The sequence below is a fragment of the Calliphora vicina genome, chromosome 3 (assembly GCF_958450345.1).
Source record: "Calliphora vicina chromosome 3, idCalVici1.1, whole genome shotgun sequence".
Classification (NCBI taxonomy): domain Eukaryota; kingdom Metazoa; phylum Arthropoda; class Insecta; order Diptera; family Calliphoridae; genus Calliphora; species Calliphora vicina.
In genome coordinates, this window is record NC_088782.1 from 60199846 (window position 1) to 60218535 (window position 18690).

The 18690-nt window shown below is 24.9% G+C and overlaps 1 protein-coding gene across 2 annotated transcripts in view; it reads left to right on the forward strand.

Moving 5' to 3' along the window:
- Window positions 1-568: 568 nt before the first annotated feature.
- Pdk1 (Phosphoinositide-dependent kinase 1) overlaps window positions 569-18690 on the forward strand; it is a 42421-nt gene continuing 24299 nt past the window's right edge. Inside the window, exons 1-2 of one of the 2 annotated variants that reach the window (XM_065504955.1) lie at window positions 569-1381; window positions 17664-18153. In XM_065504955.1, coding sequence (XP_065361027.1) covers window positions 1316-1381; window positions 17664-18153 — 556 coding nt within the window. In that variant the 5' untranslated portion in view covers window positions 569-1315. Of the gene's footprint in view, window positions 1382-11554; window positions 12127-17663; window positions 18154-18690 lie in introns of those variants that run through there. The other variant, XM_065504956.1, reaches the window with a different exon arrangement.

The following is an 18690-nucleotide window of genomic DNA, read 5'->3' on the forward strand; positions in this document are numbered from 1 at the left end:
CTACTTTACTCTCTCTCTCTTTTACCCACCAACATAAATATCTCATCGAAGGAAAATTATGCACTTGTTTTTTTTTCATGTTCTTGTGTTCAAAGGTAAATAAACATTAAAGAGAAAGAAATATGTATGTGGAAGGGGAGTAAGAAAAGAAAAAGAGCATGAACATTTTAATGCACCGTAAATGAAAAATGTAAACAAAACATAGTAGAAAATGAATACAGAACGAAATTTTTATACAAATGAATTCATGTTCTATGAGTGAGAGTGTTTGTGTACATACATTTTTTGGGGTTTTGCGCGCCCTTTTGTTTATAAATATTGTAATGTATGTGTATGGTTGTGCATACAGTTTTACTAAAAAGAGGGAACAAACTGAGTAATGAAACATTAAATTTCAAAGCAATAAGAGAGAGAGAAAACTGTACGATTAATTTTGTTGTTATATTTAGTATTGAAATGAGTGGAATTTATTGCTCTTTTGGGTAATCGTTGTTGTTCGTGCTGATTTTGTTAGTTAAACAACAGCACTTCTTGTGTGTTTTTAATATTTTGAAAATGACAGTTTATTTTTAAACTTGGTGCGCTTCAGACGTTGTAAACGGGCAATAATAATAAGTAAAAATATTGAAATATTGCATTGAAGTGAATTAATAAAATTGTATAAAAAAAATTTTAACGCACAAATGCAGTTTTTAAAATAAGCTAAATAACATCGGATCAAAAAAAAAAAAATAAATATAAACAAAATTTTTAAAAATTATTGAATTTAAATTTTAAAAGCAAGTGATTTTTTTTTTGCTAAAAAAAAAATTATCACCAAAAAGCCATTGTACATTAATAATGGCTTTACAACAATTAAATTTATTAAAGTGTTATTGTTTTTAAAAACAATTAAACAAAAAAAACATTAACAAAAAATATTTATTTGTGTCTAAATTTGTGTGTGAAAAGGTTAAAGAACCTTAATTTTTTTAATAAAAACAACAACAAAAATTCCATACCATCATCACACTTGATTAATAACAGAGAACAAATAAAAACAACAACCAACTTGGCTGTTTCAAAACATAAACAAACAGCAACAACAACAACTAAACTACAGCAAAATATTAAATACTCATCTGAATACATTGTGAAATTGAAATAAAAACAACAGCAAAAAACTACAGAAACAAACGGAGAAAAGAAAGGATTACCATCTCGTTGTTTTTGCGTGGTGTTTGTGTGTAACTGGATTATTTCCTGTTTCCCATCATCTTTCAAATTTGTTTTTTAATTTTTTTTAATCATCTTTTAAAAAAAAGCCAGCCTCCTCATGAAATGTAAAAGTTGGTCTAATAAAATCAACAATTTTGTTGTGCGCCGATTAAAGTCCATTAAGGTAAATTTTTTAAAACGTATTATTATTTATTTATTGTTTTTAGATTGTAAGAATTTTATATAAACAATTTTTTGGAAAAAATAGCTTTGTTTGCAATATGTGTTAAAATTGTTGTTGCTAAAGTTTTCTTTTGCAAAAATTTGGTTAATTGTGGGATTTTTAAAGGAAAATCTAAAAGTTATGGAAAATTTGTTAACGAAATTCTTTATTATTTTTGCTTAAAGATTATGTGGAATTTGCTTGAGTTTTATTGTTTAAAAAGGAAAATCTAAAAATTGTTTGAACATTTTTTAAAGATATTTAAAAAGTTGTAAAATATAATATTCTTTGTTATTTTTTCTTAGAGATTTGGGTTTGTTCTTTTAATATTCAGTAGAATTATTTATGGAGTAATAGAATTGTTAATTTTTATTCTCTACGCAAAAATTTTCTTTAAAATTTTGTGTTTGGAAATCTGTTTAATTTTTCCAAAAATCTGTAATTTGTTAAATATTGTATTTTTTTATTGAAAATAACGATAAATTTTGTCAGGTCAAAGTGAGAAAATTATTTTTTTTAAATTAAAAAAAAATTAAAAATTTGATTTTTTTTTTGAAAAATTCATCATTTTTATTTTTAAAAATTTGAAGGTATGATTTTAAAATATTTTCTGTTTAATTGTAGTTCTAAAAATTTGTAGCTCTATTTTTTTTTTCATTGAAAATTAACAAATTTTGTCAGGTCAAAGTGAGAATTATTTTTTTAAATTAAAAAAAAAAAAATACATTTTTACTTCTAAAAATTTTTTGGATTTAAATTTTTTTTGGTTAAAAAAACTTAAAAATTGTGAAAATTAAATTTTTTAAAAACAAGTTTGTAAAAAATATACGGCAAAAGCAAATAAAATTATTAAAAATAATTCAGAATTGAAGTTTTTAAATAATTTACAGAAAAGAAAATTTTGAATATTTGGTATAAATATTCTTATAACAAAGAAATTCATTTAATACATTTTTAAACATTTTTAATTAAAAAATTATAAATTTTATTAAACATTTTCTATTTTTTTTACATGATTTTTAGTGCAAAGTAAACCAGAAAAACAGTCCGCCTAAAAAATAAAAACGAACAGAAAATAAATTATTTTTATTTTTTCATAAAAAATTTTTTTAATCTTTCAAAAATATTTTTAAAACTTAAAAATTTATTTTTTTGGAATAAATCGAAATGAAGCATAAATAGGTAGTTTGTTAAAAATTTCAAACTAAAATTCTCTAATTTAGTCTTTTCTTTTTATTCATTTCTTTAATTTTTTAATTTGTGTTGAATTTAAACAAATTCATAATATGTAAATCCTCACTCCCTATTAAAATAATAATATTAGCAAAACTCCCCTTTTCAGAAAAAGTTTATTATTAAAAATTAGATAGGTATTCTTAATAAATCCCCGCTTCCAATAAAGACAGACTTTTATTAGCAAACTCCATTTTTTAGAAAAAGTTTATTATTAACAAGCCAGTTGTATTTTTAAACAAACAATTTTAAAATTTTTTTTAATTTCTATAAAATTTTACTTAAATAAACCTAAATTTATCTATTACTTTCAAATTTTTTTAAATGCTGTAAAAATTCAAATTTATTCAGGTATTTTTCATTAATAGGTATTTTAATAAAAAATAAAATATATTTTTATCATTTAAAACTTAAAAAATTAATTGATCGCTTAATAGCTCAAAGAAAATCAAAATATGTAATAATAACATAGTAGGTACCTACTTAATAATATTTACAATATTTACGTTAATTTGAAAAATCTCCAAATTCCAAGGGAATGCATTAAAATTCTATTTATTTATTTATATATTTCCAAAACTTGTACTCTGTAATTTAAATGACCTTTTTAACAAAAGAGAAATACCAAAAAAAAAAAAATAGTGGAACATAAGAGAGAAGTTAACATTAATGTTAATGTTAAAGGAAAAACATAAACAAACAAGATAAACTCTCTTAAAGAGCATTAAAAATCAGCCATATTATTATTGATTTTCTGTACATAAACAAAACAACAATAACTTTATTTTGTAAACAAACAAAAAATAAACTCAAGAAACTTTAGAAAACTATCTATATCTATGTATGTATATAGTTTATAAAATAAACAAAAAACAATACATCTTTTTCTGCTGACTTAAGCAACAAGGAAGCGTAATATTAAACCCCCTTGTTTCAACAACAACAACTACTACAAAATGACACTTTACAAAAACAACACAATAATAATGGGGAAAAACAAATATAGAGGCCAATACAATAAAATAGACACAAGCAATACAAAACAAAACAAAAAAAAACAACCTCAACAACACTGCTAGACATACAGACAGTTAAATTGTATGGAAACGAGTACACAAACGAAGACAAATGAAAACAAAAACACAGACAACAACAACAACATACACACTCTTACACTCAGAAAACAGTATTAAATAACACTAGATGTGCAAAAAAAAACTAAAAACAAAAAAATAAATAACGACGTTAAACGAACAAGAAGAAGAAGAAAAACCAAAACAAATGTTATATTAAAACCAAAATAAACAGAGAAACATACTGTTTTGAGCAAGAGCAAACAAGAGCAAGAGGGGCTGCTTTGTAGTTCTTTTTTTAATGTTTTGTTTGTCTTTTTTAGGGGTGATAAACAGTTTAATTTAATATAGAAAAAAACAAAGTAAATACATACACATTTATATGTGAAATGTTTTGCTTATTTATGTTTTTTGTTTAGAGAAAAAAGTGCGTAAATAAACAATTAAATTTGATTTCTAGAAATCTAGCTAGGTATAATAAATTAATTAAAAACAAATTGTTGTTTATAATTTATTTACTAAATTATTTATTGCTGGTTAAAAATTTCTCTGGCTTTTATTTTATTGCCGCAAAAAATAAGAAAACAAAGCCAAAGTGAAAGGTGTTTCTTTTTCGCGTGTTTTGTTTGTTTTGTTTACAAATAAAAACTCTATTTTGTTTTATTACTTATTTTAAGTTAATAATAATAAGAAAATGTAAATAGGTAGTGGCTATACTTTTAGAAACAAATTAATAATATATCGGTTGTCCACATTTAGAGACCTGCGCCAAAAAAGGTCGGCGGCGGCTCAAAGCTGTCAGCCGACTAAAGAATAACTACTCAAATTCTAAATTCATAATCAAAAATTTTAAAAGTTAAATTCCGAAATTTTTATGTAATTACTACGGAACTTTTACGGCGGATATTTTCAAGCCGACTTAAGCCAAACAAAATTGTCGGCGGCTTTTAAAATTTATCGGCAGCTTGGCTCAGCCGGCTTACAGCCAGCCGTTCGGGACTAACAAAATATGCAAAAATATGCCCTTCAAATTAAAACATGCATGTTTAACAAAACAAAATAAACTTAAAATTAAAAAATACTCAAATAAGCAAGAGATATGCTCATCATTATATAGTATTGAAAAATTTAATTCAACAATTCAAAACTAAATTTTTAAATTTTTTTTTAAAAAAAACATAAAAACGTAAATTTTGTTTGGAATATTTTTCCTAAAAACCTAATATTATTTAATTTAAACTATGTATGTAGATGAGACTATACAAATGATAAATTACTACTGTCTTGACAAAATATTGGCAAACATTTGAATTTCAACAAACAGCAAAAAACACAAACATTTTAAACCAGAATTTTATTTTTTAAAACACCACAAAAATACATAGGGTAAACGCTCCTATAGTCGGCATGACCCAGTAGTCGGCATTTTTGACTTAAAAGCTTAATAAATAAGAATAACGATAATTTTATACAAAAGTAAGATTTAACTTTAATTAAACATACACTCATTTATCTTTATGTAATGTTTAAATTTGGGTGAGATGAGTATTTTCATCTATTTTTGTCCTCATTAAGTGACCATCTTTCAACTGGTGCGGAAGTGCCTGTTTTTTAAGAAATTTTTTAGTGGCAAGGCCAACTTAAACAAGTTAGTAACCATATCAATTTAAGTAATATTTTTACCAGAGTGGTGTTAACAGATAAAACTTTGTTTAAATATTACCTACAATGTGAAAGTTTTCACAAAAAATATTTTTTTTGGTTATTTTAATTGATGCCGTCATTAGGAACAAAAATTTCTATGATTTTCAATAGTCGGCATAGTGATGCCGACTTCAGGAAAATTGCAAATTTTTTGTATTAAGCTCAAATTCTACAAATTTGTTTATTACTCATCTCTCTTGACAATAGATTTGAAGAAAATGAGTTTGAAATGAGTTTACCCAATAGTCGGCACAGTTTTAATTGAGCATTTTAAGAACTGCCGAGTATAGGAGACTGCTTTTTATTTGACTGGAGATCGTTAAACAGAGTAATATTTAGAGATTCAGTAGGTATTATTAATTCTAACATCTTAGAATTCCAAATATGGACACTCCAGAAAGAAAACCCATGCACCAATATCCTGAAAAAGCCTTAAAATATTTTCTATGCGAGAGAAGGCCCGATTTCTGTATTAGGTGCCAGTAAACAATATGGAGTTCCGCGTTCAAAAATATAGGACAAATTATACGGTTCCGAAGGTCCTATAAGAATGGGGCCGCAGTGTTATCTAATTCCAAAGAATGTGAGGATTAACTTAACACGGTTCAATCAATCGTGAAGGAAGAGCAGCAAACCACACCATTTGTATATGATCTACCCGGAAAGAAATGGTATAAAGGGGTTTTTAAACTGTTCTCTCTAAAATAATCATGTAAGGTATCTTAATAAACAGGCTCTTTACTAAATCAGTTGGAGTTATTAGTAGGTGATCGGCCTGAAAATGAGAAAAGAAACGGATTTGGATCTAGCTTTTGAAATAGTCAACCGACTAGCTCCTAATATGAGCGTAGAATTGATTCCGATGACATTATCGAATAGAACAATAACTTAAAAATAAATTATCAAACTATTGAAATTGTGAGTAATCTTACCATAGAGGCAGGCACGTTCATAATTAACAAGGAAAAGTTGAAAATATGGTAGTATCGCCAACTTTAGCTGCAGAAAATCACAATGAAACGTTGAAACCTGTTCACTACTCATCTCCAACTTTATCAAATAATTATTCAAATACTTGGTTTCAGCCTTTTAACTGTTCAAGTCCAATCCCAACAAGTTGTAGTTGTACATTTAAAATTTTTTCAAAGTTTTTTAATAATATTATGGTCACTGGGATATTGTATATGATTGCGGTAACCATAATATGTTTACGTTACTATTAACATGATTGTAAATAAATATATATTTATGGCAATCATTTTCATGATAATGATTTATCATAATATGTTGATCTCAGGATATGATAACCATAATCCTAGAACAAGACAATATGTTGTCATAAACATGGTTGCCACAAACACATAAATATTTACTACATTCATATGTATATATGATTGCTACAATGATGTGAATGGTAACTTAAACATAAAATAAACATAAATGGTTACCGCAAACATATACATAATTACAGTGACCATAATAGAAAAATAAAATAAACCAAAACAAATTAAAAAAGGAAGATAAAACGAGTTAGGGGCACATGTGAAGAGGATTTGGACACAGATCCTGAGGATGATGGTCTAAAAACGTAGGATATGATATTTGCCCACAGTGGTTTCACCTCAAATGCACTAATTTATGTTTTTTATTAGTATTTATTTAAATGGCTGATATTTTAAATAAAAAATAACTTGAATTCTTTTAAGATTTTATTCTTTTCTTAATAAAAAATGCTATGCCGACTATTGGGTCACAAATTGCCGACATTAGGATCAAGGGTGCCGACTTCGGGCACAAATCGTGTTTTTTCAAAAAAACGTAAATTGCTCAAATTTAATAAAAACTGCTTGAAAAGAATTAATTGAGTCTAAAACTATACAAATTACTAAACAACAATAACCCATTTCCATCCCAATACCATGTTCGCACTCATAATGGTATCACTTTAAAAACTGAAAAAAAGTTAAACTGCCGACTACTGGTGCATTCACCCTACACTCAATTTAGTTTTTATTTTTGTCGTTTTTGTGTGTTTTTATTTTTTTTCAATTTATATATTGATTTTCAAAGTAAAATGACAATGACCTCAATAAAATACAAAAACAAAACTTTGTTTACTTTGTTAAAATTAAACACAACAAATAAAAAAAATTATATAAAATGAAAACAAAATAGATACCTATTAAGTTGGAATATTTAATTAATTGTAAAAATTTATAGTTAAACAAAGTTTAAATTTAATTAAATTGGAAGTTTTTCCTATTTGTAAGTTTACTATTGTGACCCATTGTACATATCTTAGCTGTGTTTTAAAATGAGAGCAAAGCTTTTTTTTTCTTGTCCGTAATTGATCAAATAGGTAGGTATTTTCATTTATTTTCAAAGATCTTTTGTGTTCTGCTTTAAACAAAAAAAAAATTCATTCATTTATTACGGTTCGAAATGAAAACGAAAAATACCACAATAAAAATGATTGATTATCTTTAACTTTTTGTAAAGATAATAAGTGTGTTTGAAGTTCCCACCTCTTATTTTGTATTTTTTTTTTTTAATAAATAAATACTTATACCAGTTTTATACCCCCTCCCCTCCCACTGTGCCTTGTTTACTTTTTCTCTGCTCTTTGTTGGCGGCGGCTCTCCTTTCTAAACACTTAAAAAATATTGTCGTTTTTTTTTTTGTTTGTTTGTTTGTAGGTACATATTTTCGTTTTTTATGCTTCTTTGCTTCATTACCAATTTTTTTGTTGTTGTTTATTTTTATGAATTTTTGTAGTTGTTTTTATTGTTATTCTTGGGTTTTTTATGTGTATTGTTGTTGTCTGCTGTGCAATGATACCGAAAACTAAGATGCTTTTATTAAGGTTTGTTTTTGTTATTGTTTAGCGTCCCCCCTCTCGCTCTACTTTTGAAAATATGTTTTTTATGTACGAAGAAAACAATAACAACACATAACTATTAAAGCGCCACACACAGTTATTTTTAAAACAACAACAACTATTAGTAGTGGATGGATATACATATGTACAAAACAATTTTCTGTCTATATCTATCTCCCAGTTTTGTGTCATGCTCCCGCTCTCATAAATGTGTGTATGTGTGTTTTTAACTTTTAAGCTCTTATTTTGTTCACATGCTCCACAATTAAGGTGATGTTAATGTAGCGATTTTGTTTTGTACTATATTGAACTATTAAATACATAATTTCTCTTGATTTCCATAATTTTTATGATAAATGTAAAAGAAATCATTAAAATATAATATTAATATGTTTTAAAAATTCTTAAATAGTTTTTCATAAATGGTAACTATTCCTCTTACCAGCAATTTTTAATTTCTCCATCACTTACTTGGAGATTTTTACAAATGGGTATTTCCATTATGGCGTGACATCACATTTGTACCACAAAATGTTAAAAAAAAATAATTAAAAAGTCAAATTTGTAAAAAGTTTTTTATATTTGCGAAGTAAAAGACAAATTATTGCAACATTTAACTTTAAGGAGAAAACTATGCGATAATAATTTTCGTAAATGATTTTCGCAATTTGGCATTATATGGGAACTATGACCAATTATGGAACGATCGCCATGAAATTATTAGGTCGTGTAATTTATGTCTATATGAAACTTATTTTTGTTAAATTTTATGTGGATACCAAAAATTTTAAGAGATTTATGTTCTATAAAATGATTTTCTGAAGCGGGCCTTATATGAGAGCTATGACTAATTATGTACCGATCATCATCAAATTAGGTGCCATGATTACCGTATATATAAAACTTATTTGGAGAGAAATTTGATTCAAATTGATTAGCTTTTAATTTTTCGGTCTGGCTGGAACTTTCGGTGAAAATGCCCATTCAATATTTGAAGTACATATAGCCAAAAATATTTGCTCTTCCGAAATTACAGACTGACTGTATCCGGAATATATTTTATAGGGTCACAAATGAATATTCCAGATATGTATTATAAACCGAATGTATAAAAATAATTTGAATTTTATTTAAATTATCTGAAAATTTTGTCCATCTTTATAAATCTTTTAATCCTTAAGAAATGTTAAAATTTTGTTTCTAACTCCTTTTTTTTCTTCATGATTATGAAAATTATTTCATTATTTCTAAAATGTTTATAAATTGTTTGGAAAATATTCAAAAGTATTATAAATATTTTATTAAATTAATATAAATCTAATTCTACACTATTTCTTAACTTATTTCTAAATCATTTAATAGCCGATTTAAAAAAAACAATTCTATTTAGAGTAGGTATTTTCCCCCCATTTCAAGAAACGAATTGTGTTGATATCACTGTTACCCCGAAAGCACGAGAGTGCACGAGAAAAGAAACTGTTATTTGTAAATGTTTTGTTTGTATTGGTGTTATACAATGGTGGAGCTTATTTTGAGTATGTGTGTTTAATTGTAGATGTTTGCTTTTATTTATTTTTTTTTGTTGATGGAGTGAGTTGGTGGGGGGAGGAGGGAGAGCATATTTTTCTCATAATAAATTTTATACATGGGTATAATATTGTTATCAGTGTATAAGGCTCTGTGTATGGCTGTTATACAAGTACATACGATGTGTTTGTGAGTAAAAAAAACGGTGTATATTATTATTTTTGTATATACACACAGGTCGTCATCGTCAAAGTCGGTATATACATTCATTCTTGATTAGTTTTTTGTGGCGCTTGCATTGAAAACGGCATATTAACACAACAAGAAAATTAAAAAAAATAAAAACTAAATTAATTTAATTGTATTAAATAGAAAAAAATAAAACACAAATAGAAAAAAATTTAAACAAATAGAAAAATGAAATTTCTATAGAAATTTCTTCTATAATACCTACCTATAAATAAATAATAAAATTTTAAAGAAATTATGGTGTTCATAAAAGTAAATTAATGTTATAGAAAATTATTTTGTGTTTTTTATGTTAAAAAAAAATTATTTCCAAAAAAAATATGTGATATTTAAAAAAATAATAGTTTTATGTATGTAAAAAAACCACCATTTGTGTTTCTTAAATTATATCTAATTTTAAATAAAAGAAATTAAATTTATGGAAAAGTTTTGCTGTTGAAAAAAATTCCTTTGGAAAAATTTCTGTTATATGTATATAATAATATAATTTGGAGAGCCAACAAACATAATGTGTGAAAATCTAAATATTTTGATAATAAAGGAAAATTCCTTAAAATAAAATTAAAAAATAAAAAAAAATAAAATAAACGAGCCGAACAGTAAAAACCGATTATAAGTGTTATTTAACCAGAGAGTAGAGCATAAACAACAAGCTCCCCATTTTAGTAAGAAAAAAGAGAGCAACATTATTAGACAAGACCTAGAGAGCAGCAAATAAACAACAACATAATAGATAAAAACACACATATAAAGGGAGAGCAGCATAGTATGTATATAATAAAGAAAGGCCGAACGAAAATAATAGGCTCCAATTACTACTATACTACGGCTACTATTTTATTTTGACGCATTGCAGTTTTGGTATTATTAAAAACAAAAACACAACAATAACAACAATTTGTTTGTACATATTATAACAATTTGTAATAAATATTAGACAAACAAAATTCTTTTTGCTCACCAGCAGCAGCTAAGCCAACCAACCAACCAACCCAGCCAGTCATCAAGACAACTCTCTATTATAAAATGTTTGGTTTTTTTTATAACCTTGAGCAACAGCAAAAAATATAATAAAACTATACTACAATAACAACAACAACATGAGAGAGTAAAACTACAAGTTACGAAAACAAAATTTCATTCATAAAAAATTACTAAAATAAATATTACAAAAAAAATGCTTTAAAATTAAACAAAAATCAAAAATAATCACAGAAACCTAGAAAAATTTGTTTAAAATTAATTACAAAAATAAAAAACAACACAATATTGTTGTTATACTTGTTTGTTTTTGCTAAAAAATAATAAATAAACAACCGTTAATTTTTAATGTTTTCGCTTTTTTTCTCTCTATTGAAATTAAATTTAAATGGTGTGAGTTATATTGTGTATAACAGTAGAACAAAAAAAAAACAGTTTAATCTCTTTGTTTACATCTCGAAAAATATAAGAACAATAATTACAACAACAAAATAAAGAAAATTTCCTATTATCATTTATAATAACAACAATAATAATAATAATATATAAATGCACTGCATATAAATTAATGAAATGTATACCTAAAGCTATTCTTTATTCATTTAATAAATTAAAGATATCAAAATATAACAATAATAACAAAAACAAGCCAACAACAATTCTTCGCGTGTTAACCATAAAAAAATTATAACAACAACAACTATTTGCACTGTGTTTAATTGTGTGTATACATTTTTTGCGTGTGTTAAAAAAAATCAAAATCAAAACCAACAACAATAACAAAAATCTCCAGCTATTCTAGCTAAACTTGATTGCCAAGCATTATATTCCCATGTTGTTATTGCTTTTTTAAATGAAAACAACATAAATTTTAGTAAACTTTTTAATAAGATTAATATAAAAATTACCAAAAAAAAAATTATCTCTCTCTCGCTCTCTCCTAAACACCAAAACAATAATAACAAATATAAACCAAAACAAAACCTAGAACAATTTTTATCAAAATAAGGCGTCCCTCCTCCCCCCGTTTTAATTAAATGGGAAAATTACAACTTTTAGAGGTATTCAATTAAATAAAATTATTAATATAAATTATTTTTAAGATTTTATATTAAATTAGTGTTAATATTCGTAAAAAATGGTTTATTCTTTTGTGAAATAAAAAGGGAAATGCAAAAATTCTAACCTCAAATTTTATTAAAGGGGATTCAAAAAAAAGGGGATATCAAAAAATTATTTAAATTTGTATTAATTATTAAAAATTTATAGAATTCTAATGTTTTGTACGTGAATTAAGCTGAGTATGGCTTAAATATAAACTATTTTTTATGAAGTAAAGTAAATTTTATTAAAAATAAATTTAGCTTTTAGAGTACATATGTATTTTGAAAGTAGATTCTTAGATCTTTGTAAATAACTAAAAATTATGGAGAAATGTTCACTAGTTCTTAAAATATCATAAAAGGAAATTTAAGCTTTTTCAATATTCAGCTTATTCAGCAGTTTTGTATGAAAACTGTCATTTTAACTTTAAGTTAAATCATAACTCCCTATACATTGTGTTAAAAAGTAAATTTTTTGAAAAACATATTCTAACCTCAAATTTGATTTCAATTTATTTTACACTCTGTGTGTAAAATTAAGCAAAAGTCTGTTTAAATTTGTATTAATTATTAAAATAGAATATAATTCTAATGTTTGGTACATGAATTTAACTGTATAGGGCTTAAATATAAACTCTTTTTTTTGAAGCTATCTTTTGAAAACAAAAAAAAAAATTTAATTAAAACAATTTTGGCAAAATTCTAACTTTTAAAAGTATTTTGAAAGTAGATTCTAAGATCTTTAAAAATAGCTAAAAATTATGAAAAAATGGTCACTAGTTCTTAAAATATCATAAAATGAATTTTAAGCCTTTTCAATATTCAGCTTATACTTTTGTTTTATGTAAAATTCTTTATAATCTGGCTAAATGAAAGAGTTTTATTATTTTCCCAGTATTAATTTGTACCTCAATTTTGTTCTAAATTCCTTTCTTCTTCTATACAAAGAAACTGCCTTTAATTTTCCATTCTTTTTAATATTTTCATGTATATGTATATTTTTTGCAAAATATTCAAAAGTACAAAGTATAATTGCTTTAATGTGTGCATAAATGTTTTATTAAATAAATAGATATCTAAATCTATACAATATTTTGTAATTAAATATAAACAATCATTTAAAAAATACATACATTGCTGCATACATATGGACGTATATATGAAAATTTGTGTATATTATTATTTATTTATTTACTGACGTCTATAACTGTCTAGACACATAATTTTTTTTTTCTTTAAATAAATATAATTTAAAATTGAAACTGTCATGTTTGAAATGTTTATAAAAAAAATACACACTTTTAACTTTGTTGTTATTGCCGTTGCTAATATTGTCACGACGTCTTGGTGTTTCTTAAAATGTTTGCTACAAAATATTTAAACATTTTAAAATGTTTCTATATATTTTTTTTATACTAGATAGCTTGGTATAGGGTATAAAAGTATTTAAATTGCTTTTTTATTGTTGTATATATGGTAAAATATATAGAAAATTTCAAATTGATGCCAAGTGTTTTTGAAAATGATTTTAACAGCAGCAGCCAGCAAGCAAGGTGGTTTCATTTTGCTATTGCTAAAATTTGCTACATTTCGATGATGTGATGATGTTAATTTGTGGCTTTATAATTAAAAATGTATTTTGTTTGTTTATTTTTATAGACATTTATGTATCAAAGAATAAAATTGTTTAAATAAATAATTTGTTGCAGTTGTATAGATAGAAAAAATATGTTTAGTTGTGGGAAAGTAATGAAATTTCAAGGTTTTCAAAAAAAATTTAAAATTTTCAAAGGATTTTATTAAAAATTTTTTAAAAAAAAGTTAGTGAGATCAAAAATAACAACTCTCTATAGAATATTTCTTAATATTTTATATTTCTGTTAGATTGTTTGAATATTGTTATTTTTTTAAACCATTTTCAGGTGATTCTAAACACTTTATAGCTATAATTTATTTGAAAAACACACACACACCATTAATTGTAATCTATAGAAAGGCGTCAGCCAGGCACAGCTAATAATCATGCTGATGTGATGATGATGATGATGATAATAAAAAAATAAGAACTTTTTATAGTTGTAAAAAAATGCAAAAGAAAAAAAAATACTAAATAAATGCAACATTAGCAGCCAAAATCTAAAGGTGCAAGTGGCGACGAAGAGCCTCTGTGCCAGATTTGTTGTTATTTGTTTTTATTTTACAATTTACAAGCAGTCATTCATACAGCCAGCCAGTCAGCCAGCCAGCCAGCCAAGCAACACAACACTGTTTGCCGGCAGCCTGGCTGACTGACTGCCTGCCTTCCCTGCTTGCCTGCCTTGACAGCCCACCTTTTAGACAATGTGATTCTAGCTTTTGTTGATATGCCAGACCTTTAGTTTTTCTTCTTTGCAATAGGTATCTATTTTATATTTATGCAATTGCTGTTTTTTATTTCTACATAAAATTAGCTAAAAATAAATTTTAAACTGCAAACATACACAAAAAAACACTAGAAAATATCAAAACACCCACCTAAAATCCATTAAAAAAAATGGCCAGGAAATGTTTTGGCCACAAAAGGTATAATAGAGTAGTGGAGCAATATTTAAGAAGATCATTATTTCAAAATTTTAACTTGGTGTTTGCTATGTTGGCTGTTTGAAATTGGTGTGTGCAAGTTAGAGGGGGGATTTAGTTAAGGAAATTATTGTTTACATTTGCAACATGCAACCAATTTTGCTGCATGCTATATTAAATTTTATTTAAACATTACATTATTTAAATTTTTTGTTAAAAAAAATTGAATTTTTTTCGATTTTTTTTTAAAGAAAAAGAGAAATTTAGTTGTTTATTTGTTCAAACATGTTAATGTTATAAAGTTTTTCAAATTTTTAAGATTTTTAAAGAGAAATTGTGTTAAATTAAAGAAAATTAGGAAAAAAAATTTTAGTTAAGGCAAAAAGGCAGGTTTAAAGTAAAATAAATTAATTTTTTTTTAAATTTCAAATTTTCTAAAATTTTTATTTTGAAAGACCTTTTCTTTTAAAAATTGGAATTATATAAGAAAAATAAGTGGAATTTAGTTTATATTGAGGATTTTAAATTGGAAATATAGAAATTTGATTTAAGTTTCCTAAAATCTTTATTTTAAAATTCAAAATTTTCTTAACTTTAGCTATAGCTTTTAATTTGATTAGTTTGAAAGTAGATTTTAAGACCTTTTAAAGGATAGATAAATTATAACAAATACATTTTTAGTTTTTTAATTATATATAAATGCTTTTCAAGCTTTTTCAAGTTCCATCTTAAACGATTTTAAAACGTTCGCAATTTTTTTTTTATTTACTTTTATAAATAAATTTTAATACAAAATTAATTGTGTTTTTTATGGATTTATTTTATTTTTTTCTTGTTGTTTATTTTCTTTTCTTGATGATTTTTTTGAAAGTAGATTCTAAGACCTTTTAAAGAATTGTTAAATTATAACAAAAAAATGTTTAGTTTTCTAAATATAACTTAATGAATTTTAAGCTTTTTCAAATTTTTTTTTTATTTAAAGTTTATAAATAAATTTTAATACAAAAAATTAATTGTTTTTTTTTACGGATTTATTTATAGATATTTAACATAAAACATAAACCATTTTAATACAATTTGATTGATTATTAAATACGGCCAAAGATCTTAAGTTTTTATATAGCTTACACGTTTTGGCATTAATTTGAATATGTCAGCATTTTTTTTTGTTTCTTTCTTTTCTAACACACTTTGCGTAAAAGTTAATTTATTTCAAGGACTTGTGTGTTAGTTTGCCAATAAATTTGTTTGTTTTTGTTATGATTTTGAGTATTTTTCTTCTTCCACTTTAAATTGCCATTTTATTTGTTGTTGATATTAAACAATTTTAAAATTATTTGTTTATTTGCTAACTGTAAATATTGAAAACAATGAAAAGAAATCATTTAAAAATAGCAGCCTCTTATAAATAAAATTATGACAACATTGTTTGAAGACTCAGTTAGAAAATAAAACAATTTCAAGATTTATGGGGGAGTTTTGCGGCTGCTCTTTTTTTTCTAATTCAATTTGATAGCAAACAGCAAAAAATAGTTTTTAAAGCGTATTTAAGTAAGAAAAAGATTTTTTTCTTTCGATTTTCGTTATGTTATTTGATTTTGTTATAAATGAAATGTGTGCGTTACTCATAAACTAATTTAAGATATATAGAGAAGCCTCTAAGTAAAGTGATAAAGCTAACAAATTATTGTTACGGTAGCATGAGATCATAATTTATTTATTTATTTTCAAACTATGACACCAATTTATATCCACAAAATTAATGAAAACAGAAAACATCATCAAATAATTGACAAAAAATCATAAAATTTTCTTGAAATTTTTACAAATTTTCAAAGAATTTAAAAATTTAAAAAGTTTTATTAAACAAATGTTGGAAAAATAGCAGGTTTCACTCGCAATTTCTATAGATTTGAATATTATTTGGAGTAAATCCTAAAAATCTGTTTGTTATTAGAAGTTTCTATCTGAAAATTTACTCAAAATTTAAACAAAATCAGCTAACTGACAAAAAATCAAAAATTGTTTTTGCAAAGTCTTAAAATTACATAAAAATTTTAACAAATTTCACTCTTAATTTCCAAAAAATTGGAAATTTTTTGATTAAATCTTACTATTACACGTTTTTTTATTAAAAATATTTGAAATTCCTTATATTTTTTTGTAAGTTTATTAACTTTTTTTTAGTTTCTTTGTCTGTTACTGGTTTTCCTTTGTCTATTTTAAACACATTCCATTCTCTTGATGTTTGATTTTTTTTGCTTTAAACTCTTACTAACTTAATACCTCTAGAGAGTTTATAGATCTACGTCATTAATGACCTCCAACCATTAACTAGATAGAAATAACAAAAAGAAATACACAAAACATGAAAAAAAAACACATAACGCCGCTGTTTTTTTTTTTGTTTCTGTTTTCCTTTATTGATGAGTTAAATAAAGTTAAGGCCGTTTTACATTTTAACTTTCGATCTTGGGAATTTGGTTTTGTATATTTTTTAATTTTCAGACTTACTGGCTCATATTGTTTAAGAAAACAACAAACAATACAACAATTAAATTTAAATTAATTTTTTAAACATTTATCACTATACAAATTTGTTGTTTATATTTCAAATACATGAATTTATTTAAATATTTTTATTGTTTAAAAACTATACCCCCTTGATTGTTTATTATATTATCATTTTATATGCTTTAGATTAAATTAATATTTTGTGTCCACTTGTTTTATTTTGTAAATAATTTTGTTAAGATTAGTGTTATCAAATTGACAAAGTTCAATTTTTTTTTATGTATTTCCCTTTTAAATTTCATAATTATTTTGTAAACAAACAGCTTAAAACAATATAGATTTGTTTAATTAATAATAATAACAAAATTGTTTCTAAACAAAATATTAATTTCCTCTTTTTGTTTCTCTTTTTATTTTTTTAGAGTAACGGTCCACAGCAGCAGCCCACTAGTTCAAATTGTACCACTACCAACAACGCTCAGCAGCAGCAGCAGCAACAACAACAGCAACAATATTTAACAAATTGCTGCAGCAGCACAATGCCAGCAATGCCCAAAGAAAAAGCCACAGCAGTATCATTAACCGAAAATAATTTTAGTGAATTAAAATACAAAGAATTAGCCACATCCGCCGCTGTAGTTGCCGCTACCGCCGCCTCAGCAGCGGCTGCCGCCATGGCTTCAACCGCCACGGCTCCCTCACCTGTTGTTAGCTCATCACCCATGTCAACTGCTGGCGTTGGTGGTGCAGCCACATTACGTCAACAAAATTCCTCCTCATCATCCTCCTCCTCCGTCTCATCACTACATCAGCATCATCATAATCATCAGCACCAACAGCAGCGTAATTTATGCGGTTGTGGTAATGCATCTGCAACAGAAGTTACTATGAGAACTAAATATATGACTAATGGTAAGTTGGGGAATTAAATAAAAAAGAAAAAAAATATTTCGAAAGATTTTTGTATTTTCCAATAAAAATATTAAATTTGTATTATAAAGACTTGGTTTTAAAGTTTTTATTCGGTAAATTTTTAAATAGATTTTTTTTTAAAAAGGAACTTTTTTAAGAGGCCACATTTTCAAAAGGTACTTTTTTAAAAATAATGATTTTTAAAGGTACTTTTTTAAAATTTTTTTTTTTTTTTAAATATTGTTCTAAAAAAGATATTTTTTAGATATACTTTTTTAAATATAATTTTTTTAAAAAGTTCCTTTTTTCAAAAAGGTACTTTTTTATAAAGATACTTTATAAAAAGTTAATTTTTTAAAAATATAGATTTTTAAAGGTACCTTTAAAAATGGTTGTTTTTTAAAACTTTTCTCTTTTAAAAATAAACGTTTGAAAATGGTACTTTTTTTAAATAAATTTGGTATAAAGGTCATTGAAAAGGTAATTTTTTGGAAAATGTCCTTTTTGGAAAAAGGTACTAATTTAAAAATTAACTTT